This window comes from Triticum urartu, chromosome 7A (assembly GCF_056163025.1).
Source record: "Triticum urartu cultivar PI428250 chromosome 7A, HENAU_Tu73, whole genome shotgun sequence".
Classification (NCBI taxonomy): domain Eukaryota; kingdom Viridiplantae; phylum Streptophyta; class Magnoliopsida; order Poales; family Poaceae; genus Triticum; species Triticum urartu.
In genome coordinates this window covers 396051217-396073834 of record NC_141879.1, presented here as the reverse complement: position 1 = coordinate 396073834, position 22618 = coordinate 396051217, and the positions used below count along the sequence as shown (strand labels likewise).

The 22618-nt window shown below is 44.4% G+C and overlaps 1 protein-coding gene across 1 annotated transcript; it reads right to left on the bottom strand.

The window, feature by feature from the left end:
- Positions 1–15580: 15580 nt before the first annotated feature.
- On the bottom strand, positions 15581–22375 carry LOC147959723 (uncharacterized). Its single transcript, XM_087532870.1, has 2 exons — positions 21763–22375; positions 15581–15594 (listed from the first exon to the last, which is right to left on the bottom strand). The coding sequence occupies exons 1-2, from the start codon at positions 22373–22375 to the stop codon at positions 15581–15583; spliced, it is 627 nt and encodes a 208-aa protein (XP_087388996.1).
- Between the last annotated feature and the right edge of the window lie 243 nt (positions 22376–22618).

Below are 22618 nucleotides of genomic sequence, written 5' to 3'. Positions count from 1 at the left end.
GAGAAGCAAATGGCAAATAATGTAATGCGAGAGATAGGGATTGTGATGGGTACTTGGTATGTTGACTTTTTGCATAGACTCCCCGGCAACGGCGCCAAAAATCCTTCTTGCTACGTCTTGAGCTTGCGTTGGTTTTCCCTGAAGAGGAAGGGATGATGCAGCAGAGTAGCGTAAGTATTTCCCTCAGTTTTTGAGAACCAAGGTATCAATCCAGTAGGAGCCCACGCTCAAGTCCCTTGTACCTGCAAAAAGCGATAGCTACCCGCAACCAACGCGATTAGGGGTTGTCAAGCCCTTCACGGTCACTTACGAGAGTAAGATCTGATAGATAGAATATTTTTGGTATTTTTGATATAAAGATGCAAAGTAAAAAGTAAAAGCAAAGTAAATAGCAAAACAATATAAAAGTGATGGAGAATGATATGATGAGAATAGACCGGGGGGCCATAGGTTTCACTAGTGGCTTCTCTCGAGAGCATAAGTTTTCTACGGTGGGTGAACAAATTACTGTTGAGCAATTGACAGAATTGAGCATAGTTATGAGAATATCTAGGCATGATCATGTATATAGGCATCACGTCCGTGACAAGTAGATCAAAACGATTCTGCATCTACTACTATTACTCCACTCATCGACCGCTATCCAGCATGCATCTAGAGTATTATGTTAAAAACAGAGTAACGCTTTAAGCAAGATGACATGATGTAGAGAGATAAACTCATGCAATATGAAATAAACCCCATCTTGTTATCCTCGATGGCAACGATACAATACGTGTCTTGCTGCCCCTTCTGTCACTGGGAAAGAACACCGCAAGATCGAACCCAAAGCTAAGCACTTCTCCCATGGCAAGAACTACCAATCTAGTTGGCCAAACCAAACGGATAATTCGAAGAGACTTTCAAAGATAACCAATCATACATAAAAGAATTCAGAGAAGATTCAAATATTGTTCATAGATAGACTTGATCATAAACCCACAATTCATCGGTCTCAACAAACACATCGCAAAAGAAGAAGATTACATTGAATAGATCTCCACAAGAGAGGGGGAGAACATTGTATTGAGATCCAAAAAGAGAGAAGAAGCCATCTAGCTACTAACTATGGACCCGAAGGTCTGAGGTAAACTAATCACACTTCATCGGAGGGGCTATGATGATGTAGAAGCCCTCCGTGATGACGGCCCTCTCCGGCGGAGCTCCGGAACAGGCCCCAAGATGGGATCTCGTGGATACAGAAAGTTGCGGCGGTGGAATTAGGTTTTTTGCTCCTGTTCTGATTGTTTGGGGGTACGTGGGTATATATATAGGAGGAAGGATTACGTCGGTGGAGCACCGAGGGGCCCATGAGGCAGGGGCGCGCCCCTACCCTCGTGACCACCTCCGGTACTTCTTGGAGTAGGTCCAAGTCTCCTGGGTCTTATCCGAGAAGAAAATCACGTTCCAAAAAGGATTTTTCTGTTTGGACTCCGTTTGATATTCTGTTTCTTTGAAACACTGAAATAGGCAAAAACAACAATTCTGGGCTGGGCCTCCGGTTAATAGGTTAGTCCCAAAAATAATATAAAAGTGGAAAATAAAGCCCAATATAGTCCAAAACAGTAGATAATATAGCATGGAGCAATCAAAAATTATAGATACGTTGGAGACGTATCACTACGTTGGAGTGCAATAGCTTAGTTTCTTGTTGCATTCTAGATGGCATTGTGTTGTTAATTGCAGATTTGTGCCGTTATTGTTTTGCTTTCCACTTGCAAACCGTGCATCCGATTCTGATGATCTTTATATCGATTTTGACCGAAATCAACTCATCTTTCCAGTGGCACACTTGGTTTGCCAAGTTGAGGCCTGGTTCAATCTTTTCCTTCTGGAGCACGCATATGCATTGCATATCACATCCCGCATATCATGCCATGTTTTGCATCATGTTGCTTGCGCATTGCACCATGGTTGATTGTTGTTTCCTTTTCTTGTGTTCTTGCTTTGGGTAGAGCCGGGAGACGAGTACGTGATCGAGGAACCCGTTGAGTACACTTACGAGGATCAAGTTTTCGTCAACTCGGAGAACTTTGCAGGCAAGATGACCATACCCTCGAAATCACTTCTATCTTTGCTTGCTAGTTGCTCGCTCTTTTGCTATGCCGCGATACCTATCACTTGCTATATCATGCCTCCCATATTGCCATGTCAAGCCTCTAACCCGCCTTTCCCCGCAAACCGTTGTTTGGCTATGTTACCACTTTGCTTAGCCCCTCTTATAGCGTTGCTAGTTGTAGGTGAAGATGGAGTTTGTTCCTTATTGGAACATGGATATTGTTGGGATATCATTATTATATCTTGTTTACTTTAATGCATCTATATACTTGGTAAAGGGTGGAAGGCTCGGCCTTATGCCTGGTGTTTTGTTCCACTCTTGCCGCCCTAGTTTCCGCCATACCGGTGTTATGTTCCTTGATTTTGCGTTCCTTACGTGGTTGGGTGTTATGGGAACCCCTTGACAGTTCGCTTTGAATAAAACTCCTCCAGCAAGGCCCAACCTTGGTTTTACCATTTGCCTACCTACCACCATATGCCTTCCCTTGGGTTCTGCAGACTCAAGGGTCATCTTTATTTTAAACCCCCCCGGGCTAGAGCTCCTCTGAGTGTTGGTCCGAAACGGGCAGCCTGCGGGGCCACCTCGGGGCAACTCGAGGGTTGGTTTTACTCGTAGCTTGATCTATCCGGTGTGCCCTGAGAACGAGATACGTGTGACTCCTATCGGGATTTGTCAGCACATCGGGCGGCTTTGCTGGTCTTGTTTTACCACTGCCGAAACGTCTTGTAACCGGGATTCCGAGACTGATCGGGTCTTCCCGCTAGAAGGAATATCCTTCGTTGATCGTGAGAGCTTGTGATGGGATAAGTTGGGACACCCCTGCAGGGTTATGAACTTTCGAAAGTCGTGCCCACAGTTATGGGCAGATGGGAATTTGTTAATGTCCGATTGAAGAGAACTTGAAACTAAACTTAATTAAAATGAATCAACCGCGTGTGTAGCCGTGATGGTCTCTTTTCGGCGGAGTCTGGGAAGAGAACACGGTCTCGTGTTATGCTTGAACGTAAGTAGTTTCAGGATCACTTCTTGATCTTTATAGCTTCTCGACCGTGCTTTGCTTCTCTTCTCGCTCTCTTTTGAGTAAGTTAGCCACCATACATGCTAGTGCTTGTTGCAGATCCACCCCACTACCTTTTCCTACCCATAAGCTTAAATAGTCTTGATTGCGAGGGTGTGAGATTGTTGAGTCCCCGTGACTCACAGATTACTTCCAAAACCAAATGCAGGTGTCGACGATGCCAGTGCAGGGGACGCGGCCGAACTCAAGTGGGAGTTCGATGAGGATTCGAGACGTTACTATGTTTCCTTTCTGGATGATCAGTAAAGGAGCCTAGTTGGGGAGATCGGGGATCTAACATTTGGGGTTGTCTTCCTTTATCTGGTTCCGTAGTTGGACCTTGATTGTATTCTAGATGATGTAATGTTATATTTATGTTTTGTGTGAAGTGGCAATTGTAAGCCAACTCTTTATCCCTTTCATATTCAGTACATGGGATGTGTAAAGATTACCCCTCTTGCGACATGCCTACTATGAGGTTATGCCTCTAAGTCGTGCTCCGACACGTGGGAGATATAGCCGCATCGTGGGTGTTAAATAAGCGTTCCTGCCAGAGTCCCTGCGGAGTGGAGTTCATCACCATCGTCGTTGTTCCGCTGCTAGAAGTTTTTCCGCTGCTTCGAGTTGTTCTGCTGCTTGCATAGAGCAATTGGGGATGGCATAGTGTCGCCGTGACGATGTTATTCCTTGTAATATCGGAGACCTTGTATTCTTATCCGTGTAACAATAGAAAGCTGGTTTGTTCTATGCTCAGCAGTGTCGTATTATAGAAGACTTCTCCTCGATCTCTGGGCTGGAATACGGGGCATTTTGGTTTCTCTCAGTCGGGGTGCCACACATGGCAGGATGGCGTTGACGGTACATTCACCATCAGTGCCACCCTTGATGAAAAATAGGAAAGTGCGCTCATTGCCTTCCTGCGGGTGAATATTGATGTGTTTGCTTGGCAACCATCTGACATCCCTGGTGTTCCCAGGGAGGTAATCGAGCACCACCTTTCTATTTACCCTCATGCTTGGCCCGTCAAGCAGAAGGTCAGAAAGCAAGCTTTAGAGCGGCAGCAGTTTATTGCCGAGGAAATCAAGAAACTTGAAGCGGCTGGTTTGGTCAGAGGGGTACTACATCCAACTTGGTAAGCCAATCCAGTGGTAGTGCGCAAGGCTGACGGGAAATGGAGGATCTGCATTGACTTCACTGACTTGAATAAATCATGCCCGAAAGACCCTTTCCCCCTGCCGCGCATTGACCAAATTGTTGATTCCACTTCCGGATGTGATCTTTTTTCCTTCTTGGATGCATACTCTGGGTACCATCAGATATTTATGGCCAAGGAAGATCAAGATAAGACTGTGTTCATAACTCCATGTGGTATGTACTGCTTTGTACATATGCCCTTAGGGTTAAAGAGCGTCGGATCCAGTTTCCGAGAGCAGTACAGATTGGTTTTGAACCCCAGCCGCATAGAAATGTAGAAGCTTATAAGGATGATATAGTAGTCAAGACCAAGGATAGATCAACACTCATTCATGACTTGGAAGAGACCTTTACAAACTTGCGCAAGATCAATTTGAAGCTAAACCCTGAGAAATATGTGTTTGGTGTCCCATCCGGCAAGCTCCTGGGTTTCTTTGTGTCCCAACGGGGAATAGAGGCCAACCCCGAGAAGATCAGGGCAATCGAGGAGATACAAGCACCCAAGATTGTCAAGAACGTAAGGAGTTTGGCTGGATGCATTGCCGCACTAAGTAGGTTCATCTCCAAGTCTACTGAGCGTGCCTTGCCTTTCTTCGAAATCTTGAAAAAGGTTGGCCCAATGAAGTGGACCCCGGAAGCAGAAGCAGCGCTACAAGACCTAAAAACTTACGGTTCCTCTACTCCCACCTTAGTCGCGCCTAAACCGCAAGAGCCATTGTTGCTATACTTAGCTGCAACAAATCAAATGGTTAGTGCAGCACTGGTGGCATGACGAGAAGTGGATGAAGAAGCAGCCGCAGCAACTATTTCCTCCGGAGATGGAGCCGAAGCACCCGCGGCAGGACTCGACACAAACTAGGGGGAGACGAGGCAAGCCACGAAGGCGATCCTAAAACCGCGTCAAGGAAGAAAGTGGCGCAGCAGCGAGTGTACTTTGTCAGCTCCCTGTTACAGGGGGCTAGGTGAAGATAATCTGAAGTGCAAAAGCTGATCTTCGGCCTTGTCATGGCCTCGAGGAAACTGCGCCACTACTTCCAAGTCCATGAGATCACAGTTGTCACCCGTTTTCCAATACAGCGCATATTGAGGAACCCCGAAGCCACAGGCAGAATAGTTGAGTGGGCACTAGAGCTGTCAAGCTTTGGCTTAAAAGTATGAGAGCACCTCAACTATTCACAGCAGGGCATTAGCGGAGTTCATTGCAGAATGGACGCCCACTCTCGATGAAGAAGTACCAGAGACAGTTTTCCCCGGCAAAGAGGTGCCTCGGGAGTGGATCATGTATTTTGATGGTTCATTCTTGCTGTAGGGCGCCAGAGCCGGCGTGCTTCTTGTCACTCCCACTAGAGAGCATCTCAAATATGTGGTTCAAATGCACTTCCCCCGAGAGAAGGCCACCAATAACACTTCTGAGTATGAGGAGCTCCTTGCCGAACTCGGAATTGCAATGGAGTTGGTAATCAAGAAACTGGTTATCCGCGGAGATCATCAACTCGTGGTGAGGCAAGTCAATAAAGATTATCAGAGTCTGTTGATGGAGGCATATGTGGAGGAGGTGAGAAAGCTGGAAGAGCACTTTGATGGATTACAAGCAGAGCACGTGCCACGTGTGGAAAATGGCATTGCTGATCACTTGTCAAAGTGTGTTGCACAAAAGCTTCCTGTGGAACCAGGGTCTTTTGTCCTCCATCTAACTCAACCATCAGTGTCCCCATCAAACATGACCAGAAAAATAAGAAAGTTGAACCCCAACAAGCATTTCCCGGCAGAGCTTCCTGGAGCTGCTAGTAAAGAGGCTGCCAGGGGTAACCTCGCTTCAGTCGGTGAGCAGCACCCTCCTGCAGAACCACAAGTTCTTGCGGTCGAGGAGAGCGCTCCCACGAATGAGGAGGTGCCTTTAGTCCTTGTTGTCGAGCCATAGGCTCCAACTTGGGCACAACACATAGTCCATTTCCTTCAAACAAGAGAACTTCCCAAAGGGCAAGAAGAAGCTGAAAAGGTAGCTCGACGGTCCAATATGTACCAGTTTGTCGATGACGCACTGTACAGATAGAGGCCAATCAGGGTGAAATTGAAGTGCATCTGCCGGGAAGATGGGCTGAAGCTGTTGGTAGAGATACACATGGGTATGTGTGGCTCTCACATTGGATCGAGAGCCCTAGTCGGAAAAGCCTTCCAGCAGGGTTTCTATTGGCCCACGACCCTCTAGGATGCAACTGAGCTAGTCACCAAGTGTGAAGCCTGCCAGTTCCATTCCAAAAACATTCATCAACCAGCTCAAGCTCTCCAAACGATCCCTTTGTCCTGGCTATTCTTAGTCTGGGGGCTCGATATCTTGCGCCCCTTCCCCCGTGCTGTCGGGGGCTTTGAATTCTTGTACGTGGCAATCGACAGGTTTACAAAGTGGCCTAAGGTGGAGCTAGTGAAGAAGGTGACCGCACAATCAGCTGTCAAGTTCTTGAAAGGATTGGTGTGCCGCTTTGGAGTACCCAACAGAGCGATTATCGATAATAGCACCCAGTTCACGAGCCGCACCTTTATGCAGTACATCCAAAGCCTTGGAAGCAAGGTCTCCTTCGCCTCTGTTGCTCATCCATCGAGCAATGGGCAAGCTGAGAGGATGAATGCTGAAGTACTGCGGGGGCTCAAGACGAGAACTTTTAGTAAGTTGCAAAAATGCGGCACGCGATGGATTGATGAGCTGCCGATGGTTCTTTGGTCCCTTCGGACGACACCAAATCGAGCTACCGGCCAGACTCCCTTCTCCCTAGTACACGGGGCGGAAGCAGTGCTCCCCACTGATAGAGGCAAAGGTGTCCCATCTTTTGATGAGATGGTAGCTATCGTTTTAGAGGAAGTCGACTTTTGACAATCAGACTACGAACGTGCGAGGACGTCGCGCCTTAGCAATCGCTAAACCAACTCCGAGGGGTTATTGACCACGCCGGAGCACGATCAACCTGACCATGAGAGCCTGTTTCCTGCGAGCAAACGAAGAACAAGCAAGAAACTGAGATTGCAATCTGGATATTGCGAATATAAGATAATAGCTTTATTGATCAAGGTGGGGTTCTGTGACGTCTTGGTCTGGTTGTTGGACACAAACGAAGTACGCGAAGTTGCAGCTATGGCGAACTTTTAATCTAAACAAAACCCAAAGTCTAAACGATGCCCTAAGGGCTGTATATATGGAGGAGAGAGGGGGAATTTCGTGGCCCTTGGTGGAGGCGTCCGAAACCAACCCTAACTCTTGTTTCCCCACACATACGGACTCTAAAAACAGCCTATACTTAAGTACTTCAAAAATACATGGGCCTGGCCCAATAATAAGGTGATGTAGTACCTAGAATAGCCTCTGGACGAAACTTATGAAGTGGCATCGTGTATATTTCGTCCAAGGCTTCATGCACTCATTATGGTGGCTTCAAAGTCCTGGAATCATCACTTGTAACTCCGTTCTTGCTCCCCTTGCGCATGCCATCATCTCCATGCTTGAACTTGCTCCAAGGTTCATCTTTCTTGTCCAAGCTAGGCCCTTCATTTGTAAGCAAAACAAATGTATCCAATTTAGGCAGCATCATATTCTCATGAACATTCGAATCATTACCAAGAAACGAAAGTACCTGATAACTCAATTGGCGTGCGCAAGCTCTAGTAATTGGTCCAGTATGTATAACAGCAGGGGCTGTGGGTGTAACAATGGTATTGACGTCCTCATCACCCACGGAACTCATAGACAGGTCACCTCGAGTACTTTCCTACAACGAAGTAGAGCAAGAGCAGCTACGGATGATGGCGTGCTCCTCGAGGAAGATCATCTCTGGGTTGCTGTGTGTGCTGCACGCTACCAGCAAGCCTTGCGCTGCTATCATAGCCATAGGATTCATGCCGGGAGCCTTGGGGAAGGCAACCTTGTCCTTAGGCGCGTTCAGTCCGCCAAGGGTTCCAACAAGTTGACGCCGAAGTGGGAAGGCCCTTACCGGGTAGTACAAGTCACCAGACCTGACGCGGTCTGTCTAGAGACCGAAGATGGCATCAAAATGCAAAACTAATGGAATATTAAGCATCTTCATAAATTCTACCCGTAAGGCGCAACTGTCGGGCTTAGCCCCGGCGACCACCTTTCGTACAAGCCTTGCCGATGTGCATGTAACCCTTTGTACGAAGTCAGGCGCAAACGTTGTGCTAAGATAATAAAACGACTTAATTAGCACCTAAGACTTGCATGCCTAAGACTTGCTTTTTGAAATTATATGTGATGCTAGTGATTATGTTGTTGGTGTTGTTCTAGTACAGAGAGTTGATAAGAAGTTAAATGTTATCCATTATGCTAGTAAAACTCTAGACAGTGCTCAACGGAATTATGCTACTACTGAATGTATTTGATAAGGACCATCAGCACGTGGCATTAGCTTTGATTTGCGCAAATTAGGAAATCTATCCTTACGCAAATGTAACCAAACAAGATCTCCAGGTGCAAGCACAACATGTATTCTACCCTTATCTCCAGCAAGTTTATATTTAGCATTCATACGCTCAATGTTTTCCTTAGTTAACTCATGCATTTTTAAAATCAATTCAGCACATTCTTTAACATCAAAAATAATTTTCTCCGAAGATGGAAGAGGCAAAAAATCAATAGGTGCACGAGGTAGGAAACCATACACAATTTCAAAAGGGCACGTCTTAGTAGTAGAATGCAATGAATGATTATAAGCAAATTCAATATGAGGCAAGCATTCTTCCCACATTTTCTTATTATTCTTCAAAACAGCCCTAAGCATAGTAGACAATGTTCTATTGACTACTTCAGTTTGTCTATCAGTTTGGGGGTGACAAGTAGTACTAAAAAGCAGTTTAGTCCCCAACTTAGCCCATAAACATCTCCAAAAGTGGCTAAGAAATTTAGTATCACGATCTGAAACAATAGTATTTGGCACACCATGCAAGCGAATAATTTCACGAAAGAACAAATCAGCAACATTAACAGCATCATCGCTTTTATGACATGGTATAAAGTGTGCCATTTTCGAGAACCTATCCACGACAACAAATATGCTATCCCTCCCCTTCTTTGTTTGAGGTAAACCTAAAACAAAGTCCATAGATATATCCTCCCAAGGAACACTAGGTACAGGCAAAGGCATATATAAACCATGAAGATTGAGTCATGACTTTGCTTTTTGACATGTAGTGCAGCGAGCAACAAAACGCTCAACATCCCGTCTCATCTTTGGCCAAAAGAAATGTGTAGCAAGTATGTCCTTTGTCTTCTTCACGCCAAAGTGTCCCATTAGTCCTCCTCCATGCGCCTCCTACAACAACAAAAGACGAACGAAGCTAGCTGGAATGCATAGCTTGTTAGCACGAAACACAAATCCATCGTTAAGAACGAACTTGTTCCAAGTTCTCCCTTCCTTACAATTCTGCAATACATCTTTAAATTCAGCATCATGCACATATTGATCTTTGATGGTCTCCAAACCAAATATTTTAAAGCCAAGTTGTGAAAGCATAGTATAACGATGAGACAATGCATCAGCAATAACATTTTATTTACCCTTCTTGTGTTTAATGAAATAAGGGAAAGTCTCAATGAATTCAAACCATTTAGCATGTCTACGGTTCAGTTTTGCTTGACTTAGTGTGTTTCAAAGATTCATGATCAGAATGTATAACAAATTCCTTTGGCCATAAATAATGTTGCCATGTTTCTAAAGTCCGAACAAGACCATATAATTCTTTATCATAAGTAGAATAGTTCAGACTAGGCCCAATCAATTTTTCAGAAAAGTATGCAACAGGTTTGCCATCTTGTAATAACACACCTCCTAGTCCAATTCCACTAGCATCACATTCAAGCTCAAAAGTCTAATTAAAATCAGGAAGTTGGAGTAAAGGAGCATGTGTCAACTTATCTTTCAATATCGTGAAGGCTTCTTCCTGTGCGGTACCCCAAACAAAAGGCACATCCTTCTTTGTAAGCTCGTTGAGAGGTGCAGCAATGGTGCTGAAATATCTCACAAAACGCCTATAGAAACCAGCAAGGCCAAGGAAACTCCTCACTTGTGTGACCGTTTTGGGCTGCGGCCAACTCTCAATAGCTTCAATCTTGGCTTTATCGACTTCAATTCCCTGTGGAGTAACAACATAGCCAAGAAAAGATACTCGGTCGGTGCAAAAGGTGCACTTTCCAAGGTTACCAAACAAACGTGCATCACGTAGAGCAATAAAAACAGCACATAAATGTTCCAAATGTTCCTCCAAAGATTTGCTATAAATCAATATGTCATCAAAGTAAACTACCACAAATCGTCCAATGAAAGCACGTAAAACTTCATTCATTAACCTCATGAAAGTACTAGGTGCATTAGTTAACCCAAAAAGCATGACTAACCACTCATATAATCCAAACTTAGTTTTAAATGATGTTTTCCATTCATCTCCCAATTTCATACGAATTTGATGGTATCCACTACGCAAATCAACTTTGGGGAATATTGTAGAGCCACTCAATTCATCAAGCATATCATCTAGCCTAGGAATAGGATGACGATAACGAATAGTAATATTATTGATGCCTCTACAATCAACGCACATACGCGACGTACCATCCTTTTTCGGCACTCAAATGATAGGAACAGCACAAGGACTAAGGGATTCACGTATATAACCTTTGTCGAGCAGTTCTTTGTTGGGGAACGTAGTAATTTCAAAAAAATTCCTACGCACACTCAAGATCATGGTGATGCATAGCAACGATAGGGGAGAGTGTGATCTACGTACCCTCGTAGACCGACAGCGGAAGCGTTATGACAACGCGGTTGATGTATTCGTACGTCTTCACAGCCCGACCGATCAAGCACCAAAACTACGGCACCTTCGAGTTTTAGCACACGTTCAGCTCGATGACGATCCCCGGACTCCGATCCAGCAAAGTGTCGGGGAAGAGTTCCGTCAGCACGACGGCGTGGTGACAATCTTGATGCTCTACCGTCGCAGGGCTTCGCCTAAGCACCGCAACAATATTAGCGAGCAGTATGGTGGAAGGGGGCACCGCACACGGCTAAGAAAACGATCACGTGGATCAACTTGTGTGTCTAGGGGTGCCCCCTGCCCCCATATATAAAGGAGCAAGGGGAGGAGGCCGGCCGGCCCTAGGGCGCGCCAAGGAGGAGGAGTCATCCTCCTAGTAGGAGTAGGACTCCCCTCTTTCCTACTCCTACTAGGAGGGGGAAAGGAAGGGGGGAGGGAGAAGGAAAGGGGGGCGCCGCCCCCCCTCTCCTAGTCCAATTCAGACCAGAGGGGGAGGGGGCGCGCGGCCCACCCTGGCTGCCCCTCTCTCTCTCCACTAGGGCCCATGAGGCCCATTACTTCTCCTGGGGGGTTCCGGTAACCCTCCGGCACTCCGATTTTCTCCGAAATCATCCGGAACACTTCCGGTGTCCGAATATAGCCGTCCAATATATCAATCTTTATGTCTCGACCATTTCGAGACTCCTCGTCATGTCCGTGATCACATCCGAGACTCCGAACTAACTTTGGTACATCAAAACTCATAAACTCATAATATAACTGTCATCGAAACCTTAAGCGTGCGGACCTTACGGGTTCGAGCACTAATTTACCAAAGCTTTAAAGAGAGATTGGGCACTTCAAGAGAATTCCAAATGAAATTTGATCTAGCCAATATTATCAAAAAGCGTAATGACCTGGATCAGCTGACAGTACCATTCACTAAAGAAGAAATTGATGCTGTCATTAAGGAATTGCCTGCGGATAGAGCACCAGGGCCGAATGGTTTTACTGGACTTTTTCTTAAATCTTGCTGGCACATTATCAAGGAGGATTTCTATAAATTGTGCGACCAGTTCCATGAAGGGACTTTAAACCTTGAGAGCATCAACGATGGGTACATAACCTTAATACCTAAAATCTCCTCTCCGGCCACAGTCAATGATTTCAGACCCATCACACTCCTCAATTGTTGCCTAAAGGTCGTCACTAAACTGCTTGCCAACCGACTCCAAAAACTCATTCTAAAGATCATACATAGAAACCAATATGGTTTCATCAAGGGCAGAGCAATTCAAGATTGCCTTGCATGGGCGTTCGAATATATACATCAATGCCAAACGTCTAAGAACAAAATTGTCCTCCTTAAATTGGATTTTGCAAAAGCTTTCGACACCATTGAGCATGATGCAATGCTAGACATAATGAAGCACATGGGTTTCAATGATAAATGGATCCAATGGATTCAAACAATATTTTCCACGGGGAAATCTTCAGTTCTTCTTAACGGAGTGCCGGGCAGACAATTTCTTTGCTGCATGGTGAAAAATGTAATTCCTTAGCTGCATGGGACAGAGTATGCAGACCAAAAAAATGCAGAGGGCTTGGGATAATAAACCTCTGGATACAAAGTGATGCGTTGCTATTAAAGTACTTACACAAATTCTACAATAGATATGATCTCCCTTGGGTTGAATTGATCTGGTCCACTTATTACACTGACAAAATTCCACATGCCTCTGACCCATGTGGATCATTTTGGTGGAAAGACATTCTTAAACTAACTCCTATCTTTAGAGGGATCTCAAGGGTTCAGATGCTTGTTGGAGATAATGTGCTATTCTGGAAAGACCTTTGGCTGGATGAAATTCTCACAGACACACATCCCAGGGCATTTTCATATGCAAGAAATGAAGATTGTTCGGTCAAAGACTTCCTGACCGTCAAGTCCCTAGAGGAACAGTTCTATCTGCCACTCTCCAGCCAAGCCCTAGAGGAGGTACAAGATATGCAAGGCCTTATGGCACAAATAACTTTTGACAACAGTCAAAACGCAAAAGATGTATGGTCTTACACTTGGGGGAGTAGAGAATTCTCTGTGAAAAAATATTATAGCTTCTACTTCAGAGACATGAGGGCCCACAAATCGTACCAGTGGTTATGGAAATCAAAAGTCATGACCAAAATCAAAGTTTTTGGCTGGCTGGTACTTTCGGATAGATTAAACACAAGAAACATGCTGAAAAGAAGACACTACAATATTGGTACTAACCTTAACTGCCTACTCTGTGGACAAAAAGAAGAAGATATTGATCATATGATCCTCACATGCCCATTCAGTAGAAGCTGCTGGGCCACTTTTGGTTTGGACCCTGGACCACAAGCCAACGGATTGTCCTGGATGGAACAAGCAAAAATTAGCTGGAATCGACCTCTATTCATGGAAATTATACTACAAGCTTCCTGGAGTATATGGAAAGAGAGGAATAACAAGCTGTTCAGAAATATCCAACCTACATACAAATCCTGGCTAAACAGATTCAAGGAAGATTTTGGCCTTTTACAGTATAGGGTTAAAGATATTAAGAAAGACTTTATCTTCTTACTTCTAGATTCATTGCCCTCTGATTAGCACACCCCCTTTTACTCTTTACCCCATCACCACAAAGTGGGATGGGTGCCATGTACATGATGTAACACACTATGTAAATGTGTTGTGATAATTAATATATGACAGTGGGGGCCTCCCCCACTGTCTCAGTTCCTCAAAAAAAAGAACAATGTAGACATGACTGAGACATGTCTCCGGTCAATAACTAATAGCGGAACCTGGATGCTCATATTGGCTCCCACATATTCTACGAAGATCTTTATCGGTCAGACCGCATAACAACATATGTTGTTCCCTTTGTCATCGGTATGTTACTTGCCCGAGATTCGATCGTCGGTATCTCAATACCTAGTTCAATCTCGTTACCGGCAAGTCTCTTTACTCGTTTCGTAATACATCATCTCGCAACTAACTCATTAGTTGCAATTCTTGCAAGGCTTATGTGATGTGCATTACCGAGAGGGCCCAGAGATACCTCTCCGGCAATCGTAGTGACAAATCCTAATCTCGAAATACGCCAACCCAACATTTACCTTTGGAGACACCTGTAGAGCTCCTTTATAATCACCCAGTTACGTTGTGACGTTTGGTAGCACACAAAGTGTTCCTCCGGCAAACGGGAGTTGCATAATCTCATAGTTACAGGAACATGTATAAGTCATGAAGAAAGCAATAGCAACATACTAAACGATCGGGTGCTAAGCTAATGGAATGGGTCATGTCAATCACATCATTCTCCAAATAATGTGATCCCGTTAATCAAATGACAACACATGTCTATGGTTAGGAAACATAACCATCTTTGATTAACGAGCTATTCAAGTAGAGGCATACTAGTGACGTTTAGTTTGTCTATGTATTCACACAAGTATTATGTTTCCGGATAATACAATTCTAGCATGAATAATAAACATTTATCATGATATAAGGAAATAAAATAATAACATTATTATTGCCTCTAGGGCATATTTCCTTCATTCTTGTACTTGACGCATAATCTCTTCGTCTCCTCTGGATTGGTACGGTATGGTGCACGATTGGGTAATGATGCACCGGGAATTAAGTCAATTTGATGCTCAATCCCTCGAATAGGTGGTAATCCCGATGGCACGTCTTGTGGAAAGACGTCAACGAACTCTTGCAAAATGTTAGTGACAGCAGGAGGCAAAGAGGAAGGCACGTCCTCGAATGAAAATAATGCCTCTTTGCACACAAAAGCATAGCAAACAGATTTTCTAAAATCTAAATTATCAATATCAGATTTGGTGGCAAGTAAACATGCACTTTTCAATTTAATTTTAGAAGCAACACTAGATGGTTTATTATTAGGCTGCATTTTTTGCTCAAATTCTTTTGCCACAATCTGATTTTCACTTTTATTTTTCTCCTTTTTGCTTTATTAGCTCTATTAATATCATCTTTCAAAATGGAATCAGGAGTCATAGGAAGCAAAGTAATATTTTTATCCTTATGAACAAGAGTATACTGATTGTTTCTACCATGGTGTACAGAATTTTTATCAAATTGCCATGGTCTACCAAGTAATAGGGAACATGGTTGCATAGGTACCACATCACAATCAACATAATCAGCATATGTAGAGATACTAAAATGCACACGAACAGTACGTGTTACCTTAACCTTGCCGCTGTTATTGAACCATTGGATGTAGTAAGGATGTGGATGTGGTCTTGTGGTGAGAGATAGCTTCTCCACCATCTCCATGCTAGCCAAGTTATTGCAGCTCCCTCCATCTATGATGACGCGAACAGAACGTTCCTTCACAACTCCCTTTGTATGGAACAGATTATGCCTCTGATTTTGCTCAGCTTGTATAACCTGCACAATCAAAACATGTTGAGCAACTAAACATTCATACCTGTCAGCATCTTCAGCAGCCATGTATTGCGTCTCATGATCAGAATCCTCTCCACCGTGTTCTTCATGTGTAATAAGAGCCAAAATCTCCTCATCGTAGTCACTAGCGGACTCATACCCACCATCCTCAGCAGCAATCATCACATGCTGAGATTGGCATTCTCTCACAAAATGTCCTCTTCCCTTACAGCGACGACAAATAATATCACTGGTGTGCCCTGTTGATGCCATGGAAGAAGAAGAGCTCTGCGTCGGTCCGGCAGGTGTGCTATAGGCAGATAGTGGTGGTTATGCCTGCTTTCTTGTATCACGGTTGGAGGTGGCACCTGATGGAGGTGCTGGTGGAGTGGAAGTAGAGGATGCATGTGGTGTCCATGATGAAGATCGACCTACAGAAAAGTTAGTTCGCACCAATGCCTGTCGATCCTGCACTTCACGTTCAGCTTTACAAGCAAGATGGAATAAACGAGTGATATTAGTATACTCCTTATACTCTAGAATGGTCTGAATCTATCTATTTAATCCACCCATAAAATGTGCAAGCATAGCTTCATTCTCCTCAACAATACCACATCTAATCATGCCAGTTTGTAATTCCTGGTAATATTCTTCTATAGAATTTTTTTCCTTGTCTTAAACGCTGCAATTTTTGAAGTAATTCACGTTGATAATATGGTGGAACCCAACGAGTACGCATAGCAGTTTTCAAAGCAGCCCAAGTAGTTGGAATAGGATATAATCTACAATGTTCGGACCACCAAACACATGCAAAGCTAGTGAAAGCACAGACAGCAACAGGAACACGTCTCTCCTCAGGATATTGTAAACATGTAAATCGTTGTTCAGTTTCTAACTCCCAAGTAAGATATATATCAGGAACATATCTACCCTCAAATGGTGGAATATTCAATTTTAGTTTAGGAAGATGGTCATGTACCTCGGGTGGTGGTGCAGCCCTACCGTTGCGATGATATGCATGAGGACGACCTGGTGGTGGTGGTGCTGGTGGTTGCACGTAGTTTTGATTTTGGTCAACCTCATCCTCATAATGGTCCTCCACCTCTGCAGTAGCAGCAGGAGCAGCAGAAGCATCAACAGCGACACCAGAATTTTGCCCAGGGTGAATGGGAACGCGCTGTGCTCGTCCCACTTGATTTGGAAAGCGACATTGTTGTTGTTGAGGTGTGTTAGGGGCAGCCGGTGGTGGTGGTGGAAGACGCGTGAGCAATTCATTAAACTTGTTATCGAGCTTTGTTTCGAACGTATTCTCCATGCCATCTATCTTCTCCATGGCCTCTTCAAATCTGTTTAGCACATCTTGCACCTGTCCACTCATCGTTTGCTGAAATTTATCATGCAACTCCTTATTCGTCATGTTCTCCCAGTCAGTCTCATCGGCTTGTGATCCTGCCATGGTTAGCAGCAATAGAAACACACAAGAATATGATCCTACAGACTACTAACAAGAGGTGGTGGTGGATGTCACAAATCCGTCAAGCAAATCTCAAATTCTTACCAGTTCTTACCCAGCAGCAGGCGGTGATCAGCAACCGTCGTAGTCAAAACTCTCAAAACTTGGATAGAGCGATTACCAGGGAGAGTCAAATGCACGACGTAGATGTATGTGGAGCTGGGAAGGCTTATAATATGGTAGCAAAAAGGGCCAGCAATAATCAATTCAGAGATGCAAAGTTGAATAAACGCTCAACGATGGTACTGTGCTGGTCCTAGGCTAGACCGTGCTAGAGACGCGAGCCTAGAACACTAACAAAATCACGGCGCTGCACGTAAACAAGGCAGGAGCACGCTTTGATTTTTTTTATCTTTTTTTGCACTTTTTTCCTCTTTTTTTTGCTCCGCAACAAATTTTTTTCGAAGAAGTCTACAAATGGTCTAAAAATTGCCTAGCCAGAATTTTCTAGACTTAGTTTTTTTTAGTTTGGAACTATTTTTCTTCTGCGGGTAGCACGGAATCTCAGGAGTCCTACTCTGTCACGACTCGAAGTATCGCGTGATCTGGAACTCGAAAACAAAGCAACAAATACTAGACTCGGACTAGGACTGGTAGCGGAGATGAATCTGGTGGAACTCGGACTGGTGGCGGCGATGAATCTGGTGGAACTCGGACTGGTGGTTCTATATGGCGATGGTATATGTGGACTCGGATTGGTGGTTGTATATGGCAGCGGCGATGTATATGGTGGGGTGGTGGTATATGGCAATGATGATGACGATGGTGCGGCGGCGGCGTGACAACCTATGAATAGAACTCGAAACTCTAAGGGACTAGACGCTAAGACCAGCAACTCGACACGATGATGCAACTGCAAATTCAACAAAGCAAAACTCTAAAAAGACTATGCAAAGGCTCAGATTGGTTCGGATATGATGAACTAACCCTAATTTTTTTGTTGGCTTTTTCGTGGACTATAGGTATGAAGAACAGACTCGATCTAAACTATGAAAAACTGGAAAATCTCACCGAGCAACCTGAAAATCGGATACCACTTGATAGAGGCAAAGGTGTCCCGTCTTTCGATGAGATGGTGGCTATCGTTTTAGAGGAAGTCGACTTTTGACGATCCGACTAAGAACGTGCGAGGACGCCGCGCCTTAGCAATCGCTAAACCAACTCCGAGGGGTTATTGACCACGCCGGAGCACGATCAACCTGACCACGAGGGCCCGTTTCCTGCGAGCAAATGAAGAACAAGCAAGAAACTGAGATTGCAATCTGGATATTGCGAATATAAGATGATAGCTTTATTGATCAAGGTGGGGTTCTGTGACGTCTTGGTCTGGTCGTTGGACACAAACGAAGTACGCGAAGTTGCAGCTATGGCGAACTTTTAATCTAAACAAAACCCAAAGTCTAAACGATGCCCTAAGGGCTGTATATATGGAGGAGAGAAGGGGAATTTCGTGGCCCTTGGTGGAGGGGTCTGAAACCAACCCTAACTCTTGTTTCCCCACACATACGGACTCTAAAAACAGTCTATACTTAAGTACTTTGAAAATACATGGGCCTGGCCCAATAATAAGGTGACGCAGCACCTAGAATAGCCTCTGGACGAAACTTATGAAGTGGCATCGTGTATATTTCGTCCAAGGCTTCATGCACTCATTATGGTGGCTTCAAAGTCCTGGAATCATCACTTGTAACTCCGTTCTTGCTCCCCTTGCGCATGCCATCATCTCCATGCTTGAACTTGCTCCAAGGTTCATCTTTCTTGTCCAAGCTAGGCCCTTCATTTGTAAGCAAAACAAATGTATCCAATTTAGGCAGCATCATATTCTCATGAACATTCGAATCATTACCAAGAAACGAAAGTACCTGATAACTCAATTGGCGTGCGCAAGCTCTAGTAATTGGTCCAGTATGTATAACAGCAGGGGCTGTGGGTGTAACAATGGTATTGACGTCCTCATCACCCACGGAACTCATAGACAGGTCACCTCGAGTACTTTCCTACAACGAAGTAGAGCAAGAGCAGCTACGGATGATGGCGTGCTCCTCGAGGAAGATCATCTCTGGGTTGCTGTGTGTGCTGCACGCTACCAGCAAGCCTTGCGCTGCTATCATAGCCATAGGATTCATGCCGGGAGCCTTGGGGAAGGCAACCTTGTCCTTAGGCGCGTTCAGTCCGCCAAGGGTTCCAACAAGTTGACGCCGAAGTGGGAAGGCCCTTACCGGGTAGTACAAGTCACCAGACCTGACGCGGTCTGTCTAGAGACCGAAGATGGCATCAAAATGCAAAACTAATGGAATATTAAGCATCTTCATAAATTCTACCCGTAAGGCGCAACTGTCGGGCTTAGCCCCGGCGACCACCTTTCGTACAAGCCTTGCCGATGTGCATGTAACCCTTTGTACGAAGTCAGGCGCAAACGTTGTGCTAAGATAATAAAACGACTTAATTAGCACCTAAGACTTGCATGCCTAAGACTTGCTTTTTGAAATTATATGTGATGCTAGTGATTATGTTGTTGGTGTTGTTCTAGTACAGAGAGTTGATAAGAAGTTAAATGTTATCCATTATGCTAGTAAAACTCTAGACAGTGCTCAACGGAATTATGCTACTACTGAAAAAGAATTTTAGCAGTTGTGTTTGCTTGTGATAAATTCAGATCTTATATTGTTGATTCCAAAGTAACTATTCAACCAAGGACCATCTCATACCAGCATGGTGCATAAAATAAAAGGAGATATAAAAACAAAAGGCACTCCAAGAATTTGCGCATATCATGTGACGAATAAAAATATAGTTCCAAGTAAAATTACTGATAGTCGTTAGAAGAAAGAGGGGATGCCTTTCGGGGCATCCCCAAGCTTAGTTGCTTGGGAGTCCTTAAATATTACCTTGGGGTGCCTCGGGCATCCCCAAGCTTAGGATCTTGCCACTCCTTATTCCTTCATCCATCGTGATCTCACCCAAAACTTGAAAACTTCAATCACACAAAACTTAACAAAACCCTCGTGAGATCTGTTAGTATAATAAAGCAAATCGCTACTTTAAATATTGTTGCAAACCCATCCATGTCTACTTTTGCATTATAAATATTGTACTCTAACTTCACCATGGCTTATATCACCGATACAATCCATAGATTCATCAAAACACGTAAAACGATGCATCAAAAACAGAACAATCTGTAGAAATCTGAACATTGGCCATACTTATGTAGCTCCAAAAATTGTGAAAAATAGGACAAAATAAAAAATTTGCATAGCACTACTGTGTAAAATTTTCAGAAACTTTTGACATTCCAGTAAAAAATGTAAATTCACGCACCACAGACAGAGTTTCTATTTTTGCACTGCACATACCAAACAAGCAACCTAATCATCCTAAAGGCAAATCTTGGCACATTATTTTTATAATACAATGGATTTGTACAAGGTGGTAATTATTTTTGTTGAAAAGTTTCTGTAATCTAAGATTTGCAAAGTTTTCATGGGCATGAATAAACTTCAAGGAGCTCCCCCACTTCAACAGTGCTCGCCTTTTTTACGTCTACTTTTCTTTTTGAAAAAGTTTTAGATTTCCCTCTATATTTTTTTGTTTTTAAACTTTATAAAAGCACTCAATAGAATATAATGACTCTCTAAAACTTCTGGATTGTCTCCCGGGCAATGCTTTCTTTAAAGCCGCTAAGTTAGGCATAAAGTGCTCAAGCAATGGATCCACCCGGATCCCAAGGTATATCAAAGCCAATTTTAATTAGCAATGATTTGTAATTTATTATTGAGCACAAAGAAACTTATATCATGCAAAAACAAAGTCTAACTCTCTTCATATGCATCATCATGTCATAAAAGAACAATTCATGCACATCAAGTAAAGGCCAATGCATAGCATAAATAGTTTCTTCAATTTTATCGTATTGGAAACATAGAGAGGCGGAGATGTGGTTCCTCTCTAATAATAATTGCAAGTAGGACCAACAAGCACATGCATATTATATTCATCAAAAAATCATCATGTGTAGTGGTAAAACGCAACCCATCAATATCATCCTTAATAAGAGCAAACTTCTCCGATATAGTGTAGTTGGGGGAATTCAAAAAGATAATACGACTATCATGTGTGGGTGCAATAGAAACAATTTCTTTCATAACATAAGGACCTATAGCAAGTTCATCTCCATAAGCATCATTCATATTGGCATCATGGCCACAAGCATAGCAAGCATCAATTTCATCAAAAAGGGATATTTCAAACAAATCAATGGGATCATAGCAATCATCATAACACTCACCCTTACTAAAAAAGGCTTTGGCCCCGCTTTATACATAAAGCAACCACTGAGCACAAAGTCAACATGGTACCAACCGAGCAACACACACACACACACAACGCCACCGTAGTCAAGGTCCAACACACAAGCACACAAACACTACACGGGTTCAGCTGTGGGCACAACACAACAAGCCCAACACAGACGCAAGCACGCACAACACATAAGCGGCGGTGGCGAGGTAGAGAAGATCTAATCTGGCTCCGGTGGTGGAGGGGGAGGCGGTCGAGCCATCCGAAGAGCCATCGTGTGAAGCTGGATGATGATGGAGGTGATGGCGTCTCTCTCCCTAGGGCGGCTAAGCGGCCGCCAAAGCTGCAAGTAACCAGACCATTTGAACAAAGCGTCAGTAGCGCGACGAAGAGGAAACGCTGAATCACAAGCTTATTCCTAACAGTCCACAGCATCCAGGCTAGCACACTAATAGTCAACCACCTAATGTGGTGAGATGAGGATGGTAACGCCTGGAGTTCGGCGAAGAGAGCGGGGAAGTTGTTGTGGTCCCAGCTTCCACCCACTATTTCACGGAAACAGCTCCAGAGGAAGTGCACGGACACGCAGGTGAAGAAGATATGGTTCGAATTCTCTTCAGGCCCGCAGAGCGGGCAACGCCCATCAACAGGGCCGTTGCGTTTCAGGACCTCCATGCCAGACGGGAGGCGGCCGCGAATCCATTGCCACAAAAAGATCCTAATCTTCAAGGGGAGCCGGATCTCCCAGATGGTGGTGAGAGCCTCAGGGCCCGGCGAAGGGGCTATAGCCTGGTAGAGAGATTTCATGGAGAATTGCACAGATGGCTCTAGTCGCCACCTGGTGCGGTCATCTCCCATATCAAGGTCAGGCTCATGCAGAGTGATGCAGTCGAGCAAGTCCTGCCAATCAGCATTCTCCGCCGGTCCAAATGGTCTCCGGAACGTGAGTTGCCCTATGTCAATAAGGGCCATCGCGACAGAAATCTGCGGATCAACCGCGATGGTGAACAGGTCGGGAAAGCAAGCCACAAAGGGGATGTCCCCAGCCCAACTATCGAACCAGAACAGAGTGGTGGTGCTAGATCCAACCGCAATCGAGGTCCCGATGCGGAGGACTGTGGGGAGTTGTATGATGGATTGCCAGAACTGGGAGCCACCGGACCGCTGGCAGAAGGCGAGTGGCTGGCCAAGGAGGTATTTCTGCTAGATGATGCG